The 22,346-nt window shown below is 31.6% G+C and overlaps 1 protein-coding gene and 1 pseudogene across 3 annotated transcripts; both read left to right on the forward strand.

The window, feature by feature from the left end:
• Window positions 1–6,735: 6,735 nt before the first annotated feature.
• LOC114295997 (uncharacterized) lies at window positions 6,736–14,164 on the forward strand (annotated as a pseudogene). Its single transcript, XR_014331107.1, has 11 exons — window positions 6,736–6,873; window positions 7,223–7,343; window positions 8,486–8,896; window positions 9,660–9,770; window positions 10,070–10,160; window positions 10,658–10,726; window positions 11,480–11,557; window positions 12,813–12,905; window positions 13,307–13,357; window positions 13,438–13,674; window positions 13,776–14,164. The product of XR_014331107.1 is annotated as an uncharacterized LOC114295997 (transcript).
• Window positions 14,165–15,143: 979 nt separating this feature from the next.
• On the forward strand, window positions 15,144–17,425 carry LOC145788780 (uncharacterized). 2 transcript variants are annotated; one of them, XM_082871567.1, is made up of 2 exons: window positions 15,144–15,324; window positions 15,446–17,425. In XM_082871567.1, the coding sequence occupies exon 2, from the start codon at window positions 15,606–15,608 to the stop codon at window positions 17,358–17,360; it is 1,755 nt and encodes a 584-aa protein (XP_082727693.1). In that variant the 5' UTR covers window positions 15,144–15,324; window positions 15,446–15,605; the 3' UTR covers window positions 17,361–17,425. The 2 variants fall into 2 exon arrangements, with proteins under 2 accessions (XP_082727693.1, XP_082727696.1); XM_082871570.1 differs by having other exon boundaries at window positions 15,194–15,324; window positions 15,484–17,425.
• Window positions 17,426–22,346: the final 4,921 nt, after the last annotated feature.

Below are 22,346 nucleotides of genomic sequence, written 5' to 3' on the forward strand. Positions count from 1 at the left end.
TAATTTGACGTATAAATGTATTTATTATATTTAGATTTTTAGTAGTGGTCAAGCATTAATGAAATGGGCTTCTAATTGATGGATGCAAACAATGACAGATTTTATGGATACTTTTACACTTGATGTTTGTATGAATATTTTTATGGATAGTTTTTATGTATGATTTTATAGATGCGTGTTTGATTTATGGATATTTTTTATGGATGCTTAAAGGAAAAATAAATCTTTCAACATACAACGATAGGTGGCTAGACAAATCTATTATAGTTTGAAAACATGACACTAGAATAATCTAATTTGTATAGTAATATATCACCGAACAGGCACTACATCAGTGGCCTCGAATTAATTTCTTGTTCTCATCTAATCGAACGGCAACATATTGCTAGGAAAAAAAAGTTAGTTTGGTAACATGGCACTGGATTAACTCAAATTCATTAGCATTGTATTACCAAATAGGCCCGATACAAATTTAAAAATCATTGTTTGGAAGAAAGTGACTTTGTAAATGTATAGCAACAAAAACGCTGAATAAACATATTTTTTCCAACAACATAACATTGGAGGAATGTAAATTGTTTAGCAATGTGTAACCGAGCATGCACTTTTTTTGCATCTCTCTCTTTTCCCTTGCTATGTATTTGGGGTGTTTTGGGAAGTTGGTTAAAAGCTGATTTTTGGCTTTTAACCAAATTTTTTGACTTTTTTGGAAAGTGATTTGGGAAGTTAGTAAAAAGTTTTTTTTTTCTTTTTGGATTATTATTTGTTTATGGTGTCACATCACAACAAAATGACCAAAATACCCCACTCAACTTAGGAAATTGCATTTTTGGAGCTGCTGAACGCAGCTTTTTGTTATTTTCCCAAAAGAGCACTTTCTTTGTTCCCTTATTTTCCCTCCAAAAACTATTAATGTATAGAGATGAAATAGTTATGAAGAGTCTTACTTTAGGGTTAGTTTTGGTAATATAATAGGTGCAATGAGAATCAATTTTTTTTTTTAGTGCTGTAATGAGATGGTGGGTGTAAAGAGGTAAAGTAGTGGTACAAGTAGAATCACTGTGATTTTATTTATACACTGCTCATTTTCTCAATACACTACATCAATTAATTTTTTTATTACAATTTTATCCTTAATTAAATTACCTTTTTAGACATCTAATTATAGTCAAGTAGAGATAAATGGTCTAGATTGGGCCAAATAAAGATGAACAACTTAGATTACTTTATTAAAAATATATATATATATATATATTAAAATTAATTTTTTATTTTTTTAATAAATTGATCTCAACTGTCCATCTTACTTAGGCCCAATTTAGACCGTCCCCAATAGAGAGCCAAGTAGAGAACTCCATGCTCCTTCCTCAATGCTAGAGTAGCTAATGGTATTGTATCACATGTTCCCAAATTCTGAAATCATTTTGCTCTCTCATCCGACTACCTCTCCGACGCAATGCAAACGAGTGAACATCTAACTCTTCTCCGACTCAAACGATGCCGGAAGCTTCTCATACGGCGGAAACTCAGATGCTAAATTGCATCAGTGCAAAAAAAAGTCCAACACAATTTTGCAACCAAAGACCCAAGTATTTACAAATTACAACACTTTACATTACCATTACCAAATTCAGTTTGTCTTCATCTTCAATCTCACCCTCTTCTAATCCAAAAACTAAAATTACTATTAAACAAATTATCTATCTAATCCATGAGAACCCAGAGAAAAACTTGAAATAGAGATACCCAGAAAATGTCAAAAAATTGTGTTCCGCACTTATCAACTATACAACAAGAAGCAACCTCAAAGTTCATGGAATTGGGAGCAGATCACCCATTAGAATGGTCATCAGAGTTGCACCCACTTGGGGTCTTATGTGGGAATGGTCATCAGAGCCACAAATAAACAAAATCAAAACCACACTCACAGCCACAGTTGAAAATTGCTGGCCAACAATCTAGAAAAAAGAAGAAGAAAGAGAGGTGAGAGTGATGAGAGGTGAGATCGGGCCAGAGAGAGGATCAGAGAGAGGGATAGGAGGTGACAGATCTCTATATATATATATATAAGAGGGAGAGAGCCCACAGTCGCAAACCCCACCAATGCCGCCATCATCGTCGTAGTTGAGAAGGAAGAAGATGAAGACCAAGGTAGAGGAGGAGAGAGAGAGAGAAGAGAAAGGAGGAGAAAGAGAAAGATAGAGAGAGAGAGAGAGAGAGTCGGGCCATTCGAGTCTTAAAATGTCGAGCTACGAGGCATTTCTAATTTTTATCTTTAATTTTTTTTAAATTAAGTTTTTTTTTTAATAAATATTTTTAAAATTCTAAGTAATTTTTTTTTTATTTTTTTAAAAATAATTTACTTTAATATATTTAAAAAATAAAATATTTATAAAAATAATTTAAAAAATTAATAAATATACAAGAATATGAAAATGTATTGAATTTTCATATTTTTTTTATATTTTTAGTATTTAGTGAATTTTTTTAAACAAAAAATTCATAAATATTATACTTTTTAAGTGTATTTATGTTAGATATATCTAAAAATTTTAAAAAAAATTCTTAAAATATTAAAAAAAATCAGTGAAAACAAAAAAAAATACGAAAAATAATTTTTTTTAATTTTTAGAAAAATGAATCCTGAAAAGTGAAACCAAACAAGTTGTTGTTTTTTATTTTTTTGGGAACTTACCAATAGGTCCATATACAAAATTCATAATGTATCTAATCCCAAAATAAATATTTTTTCATTGTTGCTAAAATATCCTTTTTAAAATTTAAAGACATTGCTACATCCTACTACAGTCGGACTTTCGTAAGACGATCACCAGGGACTCGTCGGAATGTTCAACATCACTGGAAGCCATCTAAGTATCACCAGTAATTCGCTGAAGTATCGTCAAAGTTTTTTGAACGTCATCGGAAGCCATCGGAATGTTTAGAATGTTCGTTGGACGTTAAGAATATCTCTAGAGACTCACCAGAATGTTCAGAATGTTGCTAGAAAAAAATAAATTAAGAAATTAAAGCGAAAAAATATAGCAAAATATGCTAAATATTGATAAACTGAAAGAAGAAGAAGTAGAAAAAAAAAAAAAAAAAAAAAGAAGGTAAGAACAACAAACAACAACAATGAGAAAAAAACATATATTATTTTCAATTTTTGTAAGATTTAAATAAATAATCTCCAATATTAATCAAACTGAAAAGCAAGTTTTGAAACTATAAAATATTACAATTTCAAAGAATGATTTTAGTAAGCATTTATTCTTATTAATTAAACTGAAAAACATGTTATGAAATTGTAAAATTTTATAGTTCCAAAGAATGATTCATTTTAGCACCAAAAAATAAATAAAATTGAAACCACAAAAATTTGTTGTTTTTACCGCCTGTAACTAAAATTCGAAAATAATTTGTTTAAAAATTGAAAATTTTCTCTATTATAACAGGAAAATAGAAGTGCATAGTACAGAAAAGTAAAAAAACTGAGAGATCAAAGGAAATAGATAAATGTAGAGAGGCTTGTATTCTGGCAATTATTTTTTTGTTTAGATCTAGTCGAATTTGAGGTAGATCTACTCATCTTCTTCGTCGGAAACTCATATTCTTCGCTGTCGGTGAGTGCGAAGTAATGAGTCAATGCTTGGTGATTGTCAATGAACCTTAATTAATGGTGGTCGTTCGTCGTCAGTCATTGGTGACTATAGATTATAAAGAGAAAGAAAAGAATGAACGCGTGGTCATAGTTGTAGTCGTCGCTGGATATTAGAGAAAGAGAGATAAAGAAAAGAAGTAAGGAAGAGAAGATAAATGGGCACGTGACTCTTGAGCCTATCTAAAAGATTTTGGGATTAAATAGAACACATAATTTTTAAAAATGGCTTACGGGTAATTTGTCCTTCATTTTTTTATAACTTTTGACAGGTTTAAGGATGACCCAATGAATCATCTCTATTGCAAAAATGGGTGGTCCAATGGGCCGAATCGAAGTTCAAATTCACAGCCCAAATCCAGACCTATACTCATTTGGGCCAGGTCCATGACCCTTTTTCAACCTAATTAAACTGCCACTTTGTACCCCAGCCACTACTACTAACTTCGACCAACATCTTTCATCCCATAGTTCTCATTCTCTAACCATTATTACCTTTCGACACTACCTTAAGTCGTCCCTTTTGATGCTAATCCCAACAATCTCCCACCTTTTCCAAGCCGATCATGCCACTCCTAGACCTATGACCTCTACCAATCTAGTGCCTCTTTTCTTATTGGAAATCTCTTCACCTTTGCGATCCTCCCTCACTCCTAGCCCTTTACTATAATAACCTCTCATTATTTTTTAATTTACGAACCCCTTTTGTGTCATTCTTTTCTTATTGCCTATTTTATCATTTTTCGTTTTATCATTCAAATAACCAATGCCAAATCGATGATTTGTATTGGGTTATTCTTTGCCAAGCGGAGGAAAATTGTTTGATTCCATATTGTCAAACTAGTCATCAATGTTCAAATGTTCTTTGTTATATGGAACGGTACCTATTTACACCAACTCACACTGTAGTGGTGCAATATAAAGGGATAGTGATGACAGATGTGCATGATTTTTGAGTAATGATTGTGAATACAAAAAAGGAAATTGAGGTGGATGAAGTATTAGACCATATTTAACGGTGAATCAAATTCGCCATCAGATTTGAATTTGATGAACAAACATCAACTTTATGGCTCCAACGGTTTCACTAAACGGATATCAAATTGAGAATTTACCAAAAGTTTCACCAAAATGAGAAGCGGAGCAGATTTCACCAAAGTACTGTGCGTTTATGTTAGAGGTGGGTCCCACTGGACAACCGGCCGGACGTCCCCCAAATGAGCACCTTAAGCAAAATTTTGTGAAAATTTTATACTAGGCGGTCGACCACCTCTTTGTTTTCTCAGTTTTTCATTTTTTGCATTGGGCGATTGTCTGCCCGGTCGATCGGCAGTTTGATGAAAAGCTAAATTTCTCCATTGGAGCAGGTGATATCAAATAAAGGAAATCGATTTTTTTTTACTCAGATTTGATAAAAAATTTGATGAACCATTGGAGATGCTCTTAGGTATTTGATAAGGTGAAAGGGAAAGTAATTATCCTGTTTTTCGAGAATTTCATGTTGATGTTGTGTCCAATCAACAATAATGGGGTAAAAATTTTAATTTTTGTCTTTTTTTTTTACTAAATTTTTTAATATGTTAAGTAATTTTTTTATTTTTAGATATACTTTAAAAGTAAAATATTTATTAAAAAAATAAAAAATCAATGAATACACAAAAATATAAAAATATATTGAATTTTTATAATTTGTTTTTTTTATATTTTTTGGTATAATATTATATTTTTTTAAGCATATTTATATTAGGTATATTAAAAAGAATATATAAAATATTTAAAAAATTCAATAAATATATATATATATATATATGAAAAATAAAAAACTCAATTAAAAAAAAATCAATTTTGAGACAATATATACTATTTTTATTAATATATTGAAATCAGTGTAGGTAATAAATTGTAAGTGGTTAAAAAAATAAAAAAAATAAAAAACACTTGCTCCCAACACTTGAGTTTAAAAACTTGCTGAGTTGACCCACTTTATTTATTTATTTATTTATTTTGATAAATTACACTGACATTCTCTAAGATTTGATCTAATTACATATTATTACTGAAGTTCTGAAAATTACATTGCCACCCTTGTGATTAATAATCCTATTTTATAAATTTTCTACTTATATAAAGGTAATAACTCTTAGTAAAAATAGAACAAATTACATTAAAAAAAATGAAGTAAAGAAAAGAAAAAAAAAAACAGAAGAAATAAATCAAAGTAATAAAAGAGGATGGATGAGTTCAATATTTCATTCCGTATAAATAATTACAATAACAAAAATTTAGTGTAATTTTTTTAAAAAAAATTGGTGTATGAGTTCTAATTGATGTATGAGTCTCGTGTGATATTATATTTTCACCCTGATTTATTTTTTTAATTTTTCACACCATTAATACCCTTTTGAAGCCTCTAAGTTAGAGGGAGCTATCATTTCTGTTTTTCAAACAAGGCCTTGTTTGGTTTGTATTTGAGAAATATGTTTTGAGATAAAAAGTACGAAAATTTGTTTGGTTTGGTTTTTTTTCAAAAGATGTTTTGAAAAATTATTTTGAGAGAGAGTTTTAGAAAAAGTGATTGATTTGATGTGTATGAGAGAGAGATTTGTTTGGAAAATTTGTAAACCAAATAAGTTTTGAAAAAAAATTTTGAGAAAATTTGTTTGGTTTGATTACTTTTAAAAATTTATTTGTAGAGAATTTTTCTCAAAATTTTTTAAGAAATACAAACCAAACAAAGCCTTAGGGCTTGTTTTGTTTGTCTGAAGGAGAGTTGCTTTCGAGAAAAAAAAAATCAAAATTTTTTTGGTTTGTGATTTTTTTCAAAAAAAATTCAAAATCACTTTCTCTTTCTTACACATCAATCAATCACTTTTTATCTCTCGTCTCTTTTTCTCAATTATTTTTTCTCTTACATATATCTATTCAATTACAATAAAATATCAAATCATCTCAAACTCCAAAAGGACTTTCAAAATATACAATCAAACAAATTAAAAAAATTCCTAAACTCGCTCCCCAATTTGTCTTTTTAAACTACTCTCTCAAAATCAAACCAAATTTTTTTTTCTTCCTTTTCTGCCTTTCCTCCCTCCTCTCTTCTTCAACGATTAATAATTTGGCCAATGAAAATAACAGTCGCGGCAAGATAAAGGACTCAATCGACTTAGCACGAACCACTCGACCACGCATTCGCTTCTGGGTGAAGATCTGAGGTTGTGAGTACTTATTCTCTGTTCGATCAATTTTGGTGTGTTGTATACTCTTTCTTCCTCAATTTCTTCCTTCTTTTTTTTTTTTCGAACACAAAAATTAGGGTTCAAGTCGTTACACTGGTAAGTTGTGATTTACACTGGTTGTTCTATTGTTCTGGTTACTTGGTTCTTCCTAAATTGTTTAATTCTTCTGCACAATAATTGATTAGTTTTGTAAATGATCATTGTTCGGTAATTGAAGTGCATAATGCAGATTATGCCTGGTTTTTGTTGTGTGTGGCTGAAGAAATTTTCGATTTTGTGTACCTAATTATTTTCTTTTTATTTTCTAATTTGCCAAACGGATCAGAAGATGTGAATTGTCAACTGAATAAGGGGTCAAAATACTATTTTGCAAATCAAACAATGACTCAACTGAACCCTCTGGACTTGTTGAACCAATTGGAGGATATATTGGATTCTTACCCTCTAATGTAAGCTTTTTCTTCCATTCTTCTTGTGTGTGTGTGTGTGTGTGTGTGTGTGTGTTTGTTTGTTCTATGGGGTATACTCAAGCAGAACATGCAGTATTTCATATAATATATGGATATATCTAATATAAGTGTATGTAATGTACACATGCATATATAGATGTTGGAACAAGCTTAGGTGATGAATCTATGGTTAAATAGTCGCTTCGATTGTGTAAGCTAATAAAAAGCAATAAGGAATTCTGCATGTTCAACTGATTCCTCAATAACAGAAAAATAAAGGGACTGAATTCTGAATGTGCAATTTAAAAAAAGTTAAATCTGCATCTCACTGAATTTTTATGTGGGTATTCATTGGCTTTTCAGTTTTCTGCAAATAAATTTTCAACGGGTTATCAAAAAAAAAATTTTTTGGAAAAGAACAGAGAATGAAATAACTGAAATATAAATATTAAATTGTAATAATTCAAAGAATTACAGAGGCTGTTCAAAGTAGAACATAGTACTTTTTGGAATGCTAAAGAAAATGTGTACCCTTTTAGTTCAATCTTAGCATTGTTGATATATCATTTTCAGATATAAGAAATTTTAGTCAATTGCACCATGTCGTCACTGTGTTTAACTCTTTCAAGCATCATAAATCCCTTGTTTTGCCTTTATCTCATCAAAATTGGCTACAACTCTTTGATTCTCATTGTGCATGCACTGCACATGGTTCAAATGTCTTCATATATATATATATATATATATACATACATATTGGTTTTTGATACCTTCTATGGGTATTACAATTTATAATTTACACGTAATTCATGAGTTAGTTCACATCATACATAATTACAAATATTTAAAGTTTTCTATGTTAGCTTCATTTTTGTTGTGTCATCGTAGAAGCATAATGACTTGTGCTAAATAAAGCCGTCCAACAACAGACCAAGTGACATATACATCTATAAATCATTCATCTTCTTTTTGTGCTATACAATTCATTTTTTTTTTTTTTTTGCTTTGCGAATCCTTACAGAGGAAATTTGATTCATTCTGAATATGGGGAGTTTCCTTATGAGATTCTTTGTGACATTTTGTTGTTCACTTATTTTCATTGCCTTGGTTTTATCTTTATAATATATTTTGCTTGCATTCAGTGATGAAGTGGGGTTTATTCATCCATCCCAGTTTGTCACGCTCAATGAAGAGGCTGGTGGTTCCCTCCTATCTTCTGTTGGGACTATGCTTCAGTCAGAAGATAGGGTCCTGGGATCCAGAGTATCAAAAGTTAATCCTTCAGAGACAGTTTTTTGGTGTAGAGACCATAAGTTGGGCATCTCAACTCAGGTTCTTCTGCTATTATATAATGTGGCAAAACAAACTTTTATGGCTGCACTTGAAAGATACAAGATGCATAGCAACTTATCTGTAAAGAAAGATGAATATCAAAGTGATAACATGTCAAGTTGGTATGCATCTTCCCTTGATGTCCTTGAAAGTGAAGTTATGAAGCATAGCAGGTCTCTGTTGTTGCTAAGCTGTGATTTTGGCACTGCGTGGAATTCCAGGTCATTCCCTTTCTAATATTTATGTTGATAACTTTATTTGCTTTTGGTCACTTGTTTTTGTTTGATGCTAACTTTGACTTTTGGAAGTTCGATAGCAATTGTCTTGAAATGCTTATGAGTTGTGTTTCTTCTCAAGTGTCGGTCCATTTTTTCTTCTAGTTGACCTGTGCAGTACTTTATTAATACTAGTCTATAGTTTAACTTTCTGGTAATTGAAAAATGTTTCGTTGTGCCTGTGACTTACTATCAAGTGATCCAGATTCTATGAAATATGTTATTTATTATCAGTAATTAATCATTTTTTATTACCTACCCGACTTTGCATTCCTTAAAAATAAGACACACACCACTAGGACAAACGAGATACATCATTGCATACCTTTCAAAGTTTAAGAAGATGAATGCCAAGATTTAGAAATTATGGAACTTCGAGAAAATTTTTATAGTTTTTTTTGTGGAATAGTAAAGTTTTCAACTCTGTAGTTTCTATTACTGTTTATTCTGATGATTTCTCACTCTCTCTGTTCATCTTCCTCTCAAACTCTTCATCTGCTTCTCTCTCTTCAACTTGGTTTCTTGATATAAAGAGAGATATTTATTGCTTTTACTAAAAGAGAGAATGTGAAGAGAGATGTTTGTGTCTTGTGCTAGAACCATGTTTTCTCGCTGATGTCATTTGTGATATGATCTTCTGTGATTTGCGTTTTATATATCATCTAGTCTTTATCATGATACCTTTTTATCTGTTGTATGTACCTTGCAGGAAACTGGTTTTGTCCAATAAGCAACATTCTCAAATATTTGTGGATGAACTGTTATTGTCTGCATTGGTTCTCTCATATGCGCCTAAAAGTGAATGCTCTTGGAGCCATAGGTAATGGCAATTTTATTTAAGCGGAGTTGCTTTACACTTAAGTAGGCAATGCACTGATAAAAGTATTTGTTGTTGGTTGACCCCAAAAAAAAGACTTTGTGAGGACAAAATTAGGCTATTTGTCCATGATCTCCTGCACTAGTGTATCTGTGATTTGACTGGGATAACTGTATATGTATGTGTATATATATGTACATGCGTGTTTTCCTGCATTTGAAGGTTTTGATATGTTTTTCTAGATAGTTATTTGTATTTTTCTTGTTGTTAAGTGGATTCTTATTGAAGTCAATTATTGATAGGTGATGGGTGATCAAGATGATTGATGGAAAGAGTTCAAATCTGCAAGGGATTGTGGAAAAAGAATCTGAAATAGTGAAAAAAATAGCTGAGGTTATTTTCATTCAGGAACTAAATGCATTTAATCTTTAAATGACCAAGGCTTCATTATTTCATTTTATTTTGTCTTTTTTTTTTTTTTTCCGTTTAGGCCAGTATGTTGTTCCCAAAGGGGCTCTACTTTCCCCTTTGATTCTTTAAAATAATATTAGCTCATATACTCCTCCATTTGAAATCTCTTGTCTACTTCATAATTCTGCTGAAGTGATCTTGTCATCTTGTGCTACGAGCATAAAGTATTGGATTTTTAGAGCGCCATTTCAGAATTTAGTTCAATTGCTTTAGATTGTCCAAGGAACTGCTTATTGAATTTTCAGTTGAGGTTCCTTCTTGAGCTGAATCTTCTGAATTATATCCGTCAAATGTTCTCTAGGTTTTCACAAGGTTTAATGTCTCCATCAGATGTTACACAATAAAATTTAGCTATTGTGGCTTCAAAAGGGCCAAAAGAAAGGCTCTTTTATTAATATGGTTCTCTTTTTTCTCTGCAGAAATCAAAAATGAATTATCGTGCATGGAATCACCGATGCTGGTTAGTTTCCCATATGTCAGGAGGACAGGTAAGATTCTAAACTTTCCGGATTTTACTAGCATTTTGAAACCATTGCTTTACTTTTCTGTGTTAATTTTCATTCCACTAATTCTGAAATATACACTAGAATAGTTAGGTTTTTGGAAGTTGTGGTATGTTGGCCTTCATGTTCTTCAAAGTATGGTGCTCACCATTGTATATCTGTCTTGTTTGTATTCTTTTTCAGAGTTTCGATCAAATTTCCCCTTTATTTCTTATTATTTTTGTTGCTTGTTCATTGTTATATGTGCCAGCACTGGTGCATCCATGGAGAAATTATCATATTTGAATCTTTAGGCTCCGTTTGGTTTAGTTTTTGAAAAGAGTTTTGAGTTTTGAGTTGTATTTTGAAAGATAAGTTGTTGAAAGAAGTTTGAAAATTGGAAATTTGTTTGGTCATGAGTTTTGAAAATAATTTTGAGATGATTTGTACTTTTTTTTTTTTTTTTTTTTGTAATTGAATAGATGGGTGTGAGAGAGAATTTGATTGATTGATGTGTAAAATGTGAGAGAAAAAGAGAGGAGAGAGGAGAGAGAGAAAAAGTGATTGATTGATTTATTAATAAATAAATAAAAAGAGGAGAGAGAAAAAAACAATTTTGAAAGGAGTTTTGAAAATTGATAAATCAAACATGTTTTTTGATTTTTTGATCCAAATGTTAATTTAGAAACTAAACCAAACGGTACCTTAGTCTTTAAGTTGCCTTATCTGGTTTTTTCTCCATTATGTCCCTGCATTCAGGTGCTGAACGAGTTGAACAAATCCAGAGGTTGGACTTGATTGCACATTGCTGATAGTTCCTGCTTTCACTATCGCACAGTGAGTTTCCTTCGACGTTAATCAAGCTTGATTCTTTTTTTAATCTCACTTTATTAGTGCATGAAATTTATGTAAATGTGTAAATCTGTTTTTATGTGTTACGTGTAATGGCATCCTTCCTGGTTTATAGAAGTCATTTGTTTAAAAAGGCTCAAATTTATCCTCATAATCTTGTTCAATTTCAGAATTGTGGACAGTGACAACTAATTGATAATTATCATCATTTTCAGCCTTTATCCATATATTTCTGGATTCTACCACATGGATCATGTCTTATCAATGCTTTAGTTTTCCAGTAATTTTTGGGTCTTTGCAATATATGGTCAATGTGGAAGTGCATTCCATGCTGGCGTTCTGTTCAAAAGGCCATTGACGAAATTATTGCCTTGATGCCTTGTTACTGGGTGTGTTCCTTTGTTTTCCTTTACCGACAATCTCCCCACAAAATTGTTACATTTTTTCAGTCATTACATTATGGCCGCATGCTCCCCCTCACCGTAGGGAGAACTTGATAGTTGAAAACACTTTGCCAAACCTCAACGATGCAATGTCACCAAACTAAGGTTTGTATGTCTTTGCCAGATTTTCTTTGTTAACTTTAAATAGAAAAAATAAAAGGAAAAAGGGGTAAACAACATTGCCTGGTTAATAACATAGAACTCATAAAGAAAAGGTTACATGCTTTTGCAGTATACATCGTGAAGCAGTTGAATTGGTTTCTTTTTCTTGTAGGGTGCCACTGGCTTCTAGTTGCCTAGTGCTTTTGATCCAATGTAGGTGTTTTGGGTGCAACAAGAAAGCAAATTTCTTGTGGAATTGCGTCTTTTTTTCTTTCTTCTTTTTTATTTTTTGGTTGTATTTTTTGAGTTATTTGGTTGGTGTGTAATGCTAGGACTTTTTAGGATAAGATAGAGATTCTTGACTCTTTATGGGATAAAGTTTGTTACCTGTCTTCTTTTTGGGTCTCAGTATCCCCTCTTTTAAAGGGATTCCACTATTTTTATTTCTAGAGATATGAGGGTGGTGTGTGATATGTGCAATAAGAGACTGTTTGTTTTGGTTGTTCTTTCCTTGCTCTCGTATTGTCTTGCACTCTTCTTCCTTTTTAATAATATTTCTTTTTGTTGCTGATCAAACAAAAAATATGCATGATTACCTTTGCCAAAATCAGTGAAATTTTAAGCAATACCATGCAGTATTTTGGTGATGCATGAGAATCATCTTTCTGACGGTTACAGATTTTACTGATTTGCAGCGGTTAATGCTCAGGATGTTAGAGGAGTCGCAACATAAACAAGATCCAGTTTCATCTTCTAGTTACAATGCAGAATTTCGTCAATTGTGGAAGGTATCCCCTTGATTTTTATTATTTCTATTTATTATTCTTTCTTTTTTTTTTGTTAAGCGAATGTCATTGCCTAGTAATTTTCCATTTTCTGCAAGATATATGTGTCTGTATGGTGGATGGTATGTCATCACATTGCCTATGTAAAGAGTATTTTCTATTGACAAAATTATCATTTGAACATTTTATTTATTCAATCATCAAAATCATTATTATTACCTCATTTCTTTCTAAGACCACTATCAACCTCCACCATCTTACACCCGTCACCACCAACATCACATTATTATGATGGATCTTGTTGATTAGCTAGTAGTTCTTTGCAACTTATGGTTCTGTTTCTTGATGCTTCTATAAACTCTTTAAGCTTATTATCTTGAAATTTTTACCATGTGATGCAACAGGAGGAACTTGACTGGAATGAGATGCTGATAAAGCAGTACATAGGGAGAGAGGTGAGACAATATTTTGTGAGTACCCATGTCTCATAGGATTTATTGCAATAATCCTTATGGCCTGTTATTGTCTTTGGCAGGCCTTATGGCTTCATCGCCGCTTCCTCTCCTTTTGTTGGACAAAGCATTTCGTGACTGATATTCATGATATATCCAGCCATTCTGATCGTAAAGATACTATGAATCATGAGATTGGTGTCTTTATGGATACTGAGTTGGAACTCGTCTGTTCCTGCTCAACTATTCCAGATAATGACTACGAAGATTTCCAAGCACAGGCAATGTTTTCTGCGACTTACCTCTTGTGGCTGACAAAGGTAATAGGAATTTCTTCAGTTTTCTTTGAATTTTCAGATCATTCATATTTCAACTAGTTCTTAATTGGATGTTCCTTTACTTGTTTTGTTGTGCACATCAGCAAATCTCAGAGTTTATGGGTATTGAGTTTAGAGAGAAGTGACCGGCAGAGGAGCTGAAGACGATTATAAATAAGGTATGCCCAGAAAAGATTTTTCTTTGGCATTCCTTCCAGGGTACACACGAAAGCGTATAATAACCGTAGTGTTGAAAAGAATTAGACTTCTTCAGAAATATAAGATCACCTTCCACATTCTTATTGCTTGTTTTGATCATATGTACTCCAAATAATGAATACATGACATTTTAAATTGTTCAGAATTTTTTTTGTTTTTTTGAATTAAAATTATCTCACTTGATCAGCTTGAGTGGATGCTGTTAATTAACCATTCCATATGGATTAACCTCTCCTATCATTTTATGAAGTTCATAATTTGTTTGTTTTTTAAATTTTATGATGGGTATATATATTTATCCTTATTATCCAAATTACATACCAATGCTCATGTATTGAACAGTACTTGCCGTATTGTTTTCATCAGAGTTAGAGAATCAAAATGTTGCAAGGATTACATTGTTTTATCATATTTTGTTTATCAGAAATATAATGATCATAACATTAGATTTACAGCTATGATAATCATCAGCGACATCCTTGGTTAGGTTGGTGTTTATAATCCGTGCTCCTAAAATGAACTTGTTGCAATTTGGTGACTGTTTCACAATATATTCCTAAAGAGAATGGATTCTCTCTGAGTCCAAATCTGTGCAAGGGTATTGTTTGGCTCGTGAGATTCACCTTGGCGCCATTTTGATGAGTCAGTTCATTTGTTATGTAGCACTGGATAAAAAGAAAATAAATAAATAAATAAGTTGGACCAAATTAAAAAAAGTTAAAGAAAAAAAAATTAAAAAGTCATTTTTTAGACGGATTTAGAAAAGTGAAGAGTTTTGACAAATAGCAGACTTAATATACTTATGGGTTAGAAAGTCCTATTCAATTTTTAGTAATAAATTTATTACTGTAAAAATATTTTAAAAAATACAATTCGACTATTTACATTCATATTTCAATATTAATTAACATAAATAAATTAAAAATTAATCAAAACTCACAAAAAAAATTTAAAATGCTCAAATCATTTATCACTTTGATTTGATAAATTTGTCAATATCAAATGATCATTTTACAAATACAAAACGCATTTAAAAAGTTTTAAACTTCTCATTATCAAAATAAAAAGTGATTACGTAAAAAAAATTATTTTAAACTTATGAGTAAATAAGTTCAATCATATATATATATATATATATATATATTATATTTAAATATTTAATGGTCACAGTAGACAAGCTTGATGTAGTATACAAGCTCGGCCCGGCCCACCCCTAGTCATAGCTTATCATGCCATTTGTGTATGGTTTGTAGGCCTGACCCTGTCGAGCATTATGGATCAAGTTAGTTTGATCCGACCCAGTAGCCAACCAGACTACCACCTTATCTATATGTGATCTAATGATATCCAATGGAAATCTATTAAATGTATCAAATGCTCCACTACTTCAAACGGCCAACTTCCATGGCCTCCATATTCCTCTACTCACTACAGGTACTCTCTCTCTCTCTCTCTCTCATTTTTGAAAATTGATGGGCAGCCATGAGCAATGAGCTCCACAAAACTAGCAACCAATGACAAATTTTTTTTTTTGATAAACGAAAATTGATTTTAGGTAGGATCTTTTGACTCACTGGAATAGTGTAAATTCAGGACATGTGCAATCATTCACTGCCCTCACATATTGAGCGAAGTAGGATATCAAGACTTAAACCTGACCTTTGATATATGAAGTTGAGCTACTTACCATTCGAGTTAACCCTGACGGTTAACCAATGACAATCCATTCTGCTGAGTTCTTTCCTCACTGCCTTGCCTTTAGTACTCAGCTGCTGATCAAACCCACTCCATATCCTCATCACAATTCTTTATTGAGCTGCATAAACCCTAGTCCTCATGACAGTATCACCAGAAACCCACCAAAAGTAGTGAAGGTTTGTGCTGAAACAAGACCTACCCTTTTGCAATCTCATGGTTGCAGAGAGACCCATTTGATCAAACTGCTCAATAGGTCCTGCAAGTCAGGGAAATTCAATGAATCACTCTACTTTCTTGAGTGTTTGGTGAAGAACAAGGGTTATAAACCTGACGTGATTCTTTGTACAAAGCTAATGCAGGGCTTCTTCAATTCCAAAAATTTTAAAAAAGCAATTAGAGTTATGGAAATTTTAGAATCACATGGTGATCCTGATGTTTTCGCCTACAATGCTTTGATCAATGGCTTCTGTAAGCTAAATCAGATTGAATCAGCTAATCAAGTGCTGAATCGGATGAGAGATCGAGGTTTTTCACCCGATATTATCACATATAATATAATGATTGGAAGTCTTTGTAGTAGAGGGAAGCTGAGATTAGCCTTGAAGGCTTTGGATCAATTGTTGGATGATAATTGTGAGCCTACTGTGATCACCTACACAATCTTGATAGAGGCAACTGTTCTTGAAGGCGGTATAAATGAGGCAATGAAGCTATTCGATGAAATGTTATTGAAAGGGCTTCTACCGGATATGTATACTTATAATGCAATTGTTAGGGGATTGTGTAGGGAAGGAATGTTGGATCGAGCTTTTGCCTTCGTTAGGAGCTTACCAGGTAAGGGCTTTAAACCGGATGTGATCTCATATAATATGTTGTTGAGGGCGATATTGACAGCGAGGAAATGGAATGATGGTGAAAAGCTAGTAACTGAAATGTATTCCATAGGTTGTGAGCCAAATGTGGTTACTTATAGCATCTTGATAAGCTCCTTTTGTCGCGAAGGCAAGATTGATCAAGCGGCTGATGTCTTGAAGCTTATGATGGAGAAAGGATTGAGTCCAGATACTTACAGTTATGATCCATTGATTTCAGCACTATGCAAAGAGGGGAAATTGGATTTGGCGATTGAGTTCATCGATTGTATGATCTCAAATGGTTGCTTGCCAGATATTGTGAACTACAATACAATTTTGTCTGCTTTGTGCAAGAATGGGAATGCTGATCTGGCCATGGAAATCTTTGAGAAACTTAGAGAAATTGGTTCTTGTCCTCCAGATGTGAGTTCTTACAACACTATGTTTAGTGCTTTGTGGAACAATGGGGATAGGACTCAGGCGTTGAGAATGGTTTCAGAGATGATAGAGAAAGGGATTGATCCCGATGAATTTACATACAATTCGCTGGTGTCTTGCTTGTGCAGAGATGGAATGGTGGATGAGGCACTCGAGTTGTTGGAAGACATGGAGGGGAGTGGATTTCAGCTAACGGTTATAACCTACAATATTGTGATTCTTGGGTTGTGCAAAGCTCATAGAATTAATGATGCAATTGGCAAGTTAGCGGAGATGGTGGAGAAGGGCTGCAGGCCAAATGAAACCACTTATGTTTTGTTGATTGAAGGAATTGGTTTTGCAGGGTGGCGGTCTGAGGCCATGGAGATGGCGAATTCGCTCTTTGCAATGAATGCTATTTCTAAAGATTCGTTCAAACGTCTGAACAAAACGTTTCCGATGCTTGATGTTTATAAAGATATTGTTAGTACAGGAAACTAGTAGTTTGTCATTCAATTGATTTTGATTCCTGTTTCTTATGAGGGAAATCTGATCCGACTTTGTTTGATTGTGTTCATTTTTTTTTTTTTTTTTTGGAAGATAAATTTTGTGTGGTGAACTGTTTTTGAAAAAAAAATCTGAAAGTAACTCACTATTTAAGAAATATTAAAAAGTTGTTTTTCAATTTTGAAAAACTGTTTTGGGACGGCAATGGGTGTTTTTAAAAACTTTTCATTGGTTTTTGCGTTTTGTTTCCGAATACACACAAAAGCAAAAAGAAAATTAATAAAATGAGAACACAATTAAACAAGAGAATGGAAATGACAAAATCATATGCAGAAAAGTTTAAGGAAATTTTATGCATTGAAGTTTTGGTTTGAGATGAACTTCCATTTCTCTTATCAGTGAATTTCCATTGATGAGAAATAGTTTCAAAATTGCCATCTTTCTAAATTGTTTTTATAAAATTTGCCTTATCTGTGTCTATTTTTTTATTTAAAAAAAAAAATAGAGATAGATGAAAGGAAAGGATTTGAACCTTGGATTTATGTCAGATGAATAAAACTTTTACCACTTGACTAGCATACAATATATTATAAATATTTTATTTTATTTTTATTTATTTGAATTGCACATACATCGCGTGTGCCAAACGCTAGTTATTTATATTTGTAAATAAAATTGAACCCATTAATTTACAATATTAAACCCATTAATTGTGATTTTTTAAATTTTAATTTCATTGTAGAAATGCAATGAGATTAATCAAATTCAAACCAAAAAATAAACAGACACAAATTAATTTTTATATTATTTAGTTACGTAATAAAGTTTTAAAAAAATATAAATATTTTTTATTTTTATGGCTTAAATTTAAACATTGTTAAAAGAATTAAATTTATTTTATTATTAGATTTTGTTAATAACTAGACCTATATCTCTTATATATAGAATTTATTTTAAAGTTCTTATTACTCATTCTTCTTATGTTAGAAAAAATAGTTGTGTTTATGGGAAACAGTTTTATTTGAAACTAATATGTATGCTTCTAATGTTTCAATATCAAGAAAAATACAATGAAATCAAAGTGAATTTCCTCAACATTGAAGATTTCAACAAGCTATGCCTCATACTCCTGTAGTGCATCATGAAATACAGGACGTTGTTTCCGTAGACTAACCTCCCAAATTCTTGGTAAGAGTATGTCTAGTACCAGTATACCTAGAAGTCTACCTTATGAGATTGATATTCCCCAAACTCCTAGAAATTCTGTATCCTCTAGTCAACATGAATTTTTTGTCTGAGGTCTTAGATTTTTAGAAAACTATATACCACATGGATTTTTAGAAAACTAAACATATTAATAAGGAGTTTCAGCATCTCAAAAACAATTTTGGGAATGGCATTTTACAAAATATGATAAACATCAATAGCAATTTTACAAAAATTAATTTTATTATCATCTGTCAAGATACCAGAAAATTATTCCTTTTATATAATGGTTTTATGAATTTGTCACTATTATGGATATCTTACTTGACTACTATTGAAGGTAAAACTTTTAATTCTCTACATCCACCCACTGAATCTGTAAAGTTAGAATCTAATAACACTAGTAATTCCGAACCTTTATCTATTTTTGCTTATGTTCGTCCAACAACCCATAAATCTAAATGAGGACAATATTGTAAGGTCAGTGATCTTAATGCTGTAATTAGACAAAATAATTATTCTAACCTCCATTTTCAACCTATTGGATCTCAATTAACTCGTATTGAAGAATCTGTGGACATTATACTCACTAAAAGTGACCTTCCACGAACAGTACAATCCTCCTCTATTCATCATGTTAACCTCAAACCACCTGTTGCAATCTCTAATTTTAAATTATCATCTACTTCTAAAAATTGAAGAATTTGCTAATTTCTTGCTTACTAAAATGAAAGATTTAAATATTAGAGGATCTTCTTCTGTTAATGTTCTAGACTCTATAGAAGACATCAAATTACATCATATTCTGCAACTTCAACAAAATTTCCTTTCTCTAGACTCTATTAACCGAACCTATTTTATTAATAAACTGGCTCCAAATTGTTATTATTATCCTCGACCTACTCTGCAGAATATTTGATATGAAGAAGATTTTCTTCATGAACAAAAATCTTATCATGGTAGAAGCATTTATTCTTGGAATATTGATGACAAATCTGAATATCAAATTTTTGAAACTGTCCATGACATACTCATGTACAGTTTTGTTTGCCGCCAAAATGGCAATACGGATAGTCAAATTGCTTGTTTTATTACCATTGATTTTACTAGTATTCTCAAAGGATGGTGGAATAATGTACTCACCTGAAAGAATTAAGGGAATTTTTTTTTAAGGTCCCTAATAATAGTAATTTAGAGGATAAAGGACACCAAAAAAAAGGGTGATACATTAGGTCCCTGAACTATATGGCGCGCATTTTTAATTATTTCGTGGACCAAAATACTCTTCACAAATCAACACAAAAACGAAATTGGATTTTGACGACTGAGTTCTATTCCAAGCATCCAACCATCTTCACGAGCAAGAGAACAGCAGAATTAGGGTTTCAATATCATCTTCACCATTGATATTAGAGTTTCATTATCTTCTGCCAAAATCATCCCATTCCTTCCTCACAAATTTCTCTGACCCCGTTTTTACTGTTCATCGTCATCTCAGTTCATCTTTGTCACATCGCATCTTCATCTTAGGGCATATCAGTTCGTAATTAAAGTTTCATCCTAACTCTGGTAAGTTTTTCTACAATCCAACTAGATTTTCTCTGGAAATACAATTAATTACATTTTATATTAACCTTCCATTAATTATGGTTTCAATTTTGTAACAAAAAGCTACATGAATTTGAAAAAAGTTATTTCTCTGTGTTTCGAACTTATTCTTGAACATATTTGTGTGATTTTATGTCACGACCTAACCCTAGGGGCTTAGGGTTGAAATCGCAACTTACTAACTTTTTCTATTTGTAGCAAATTAAATTGCGCAAGCGGAAATAAAAATAATTAAACAGAAAATTACTCCATTTTACTATTTTAGTAAGAGAAAATACATTTATAAGGCTTTTATTATTTTATTATTCAGTGACCGGCTCCGAATAGAACAAAAGGAGCAAAAATATATAATAAAAAAAAAAGACAAAAAAAGTGATTCAACATCAATCCACGTGCGGATTCCATTTCGTGAGGTTATGGGTTTCCCTTACATCTCGTCACCTGAAAGGGTAACAGCTATAAGCACACAGCAGAGTGATAAATATTATGCCAAGAGTATAGGGAATACAAAATAACCATGGATAGTTAGTTAAGCCAAAACATTTACATAACTCAATTTGGTAAATAAATCATTTAAGTGGCAAAAATTGAAATACAGAAATTATGTAAATAAATAACCATAACCACGGTACAGAACAGAACATAACAGAACAGAGGTCACAAAAGTGACAATCAGAATTGTGGTCAATGGATCCATGACAAACAGAGGACCACGAAGTGGCCAAACAAAGGCCAATGGTTATTTAAGTCCCCCAAGGCGTGGGACTCCCGTGGTGATACTTATAAAACATAATTATTTATAACGTCATAGTCAAATATATACTAAAATTTAAACAAACATACACATAAGTTTCATTTTAGATAAATAGAATTCAAAAAATAACCCACGTAATTGAAATATTAATATAATTTATAATAATTTATAAACATAACTTGTGCGAAATAAATTATGGTAAGTCAAAATGTAAGTAAAATATATTATGATAACTCCAAAGATAATATAACTCACCTTAAAATTGAGTCTTACTATTTCCTTCCTATTTCCCCCCAACACCCCCTTATATACACAACCCATAATACCTAAACATTGATGACTTACTCCCCCTACAGGTTAAAGGGTACAAGTGGCGCACAACTTTCTCTCCTGGAAAGATCACAAATCTTCTTAATTAATTACAAAGTAATTGATGTTGGCCTTATCAGGTCAGCATGTTTATTATTATTATTATTTGTTTATTTACTCTTACTTATATATTTATTTATTTATTATCTTTAATTCTAATTTGGCCCAATTAATATTATAATTTCATATTTGTGTTAATTTGACCCCAAATAATAATCCCTAATTGATCACATATTTGATAACCCAATGCCAAATTAGATTTATTTACTTATCATTATTTATTTAATAATATATTATCACATACACCCACAATTATATATAACTATAAAAAAAAATTATGTGATATTTAATTAAACGTTCAGCATGTCACATTTTATCTGTAAATTTCTCTAGCATTTGAATTTCTCTGGTTTTACTTGATGTATGTTTTTTCTTTGAATTTTCTCTGGCATGTTTGTTTTGAAAAAAGTTATTTCTCTGTGTTTTGATCTTATTCTTGAACATGTTTCTATGATCTTATCTATAAATTTCTCTGCTCCGTAAATTTCTCTGGCATTTGAATTTCTCTGATTTTTGCTTAATGTATGTTTCTTTTTTGAATTTTCTCTAGCATGTTTATTTTGAAAAAAGTTATTTCTCTGCGTTTTGATCTTATTCTTGAACATGTTTCTGTGATTTTGCATATAAATTTCTCTACTTTGTAAATTTCTCTAGAATATATATTTTTCTCTAGAATGTCTATTGCTTTCTTGTCTGTGTTTAAGTTTCTCTGAGATTTATAATTTTCTCTGGTTACATCACTTTTCTCCCTTGTGTGTCTCTATCATGTTTAATTTTCTCTGGTTATGTATGTAAATTTATCTGGCATTTTAATATTATGGACTGAAAATTTTCTCAGAAATGTGCAATTTTCTCTAGAATGTGTAATTTTCTCTGGTATTTTGTTCAATTCTTGGTTTCAATGTTGTGTAATTTTCAGTGGTATGTTTACGTTGCTTTGTTTATTTTATCTTGCTAATTGTGGAATGAAAATTTTCTTTGGC

Source organism: Camellia sinensis, chromosome 1 (genome assembly GCF_055761805.1).
Source record: "Camellia sinensis isolate YWXY chromosome 1, ASM5576180v1, whole genome shotgun sequence".
NCBI classification, from domain to species: domain Eukaryota; kingdom Viridiplantae; phylum Streptophyta; class Magnoliopsida; order Ericales; family Theaceae; genus Camellia; species Camellia sinensis.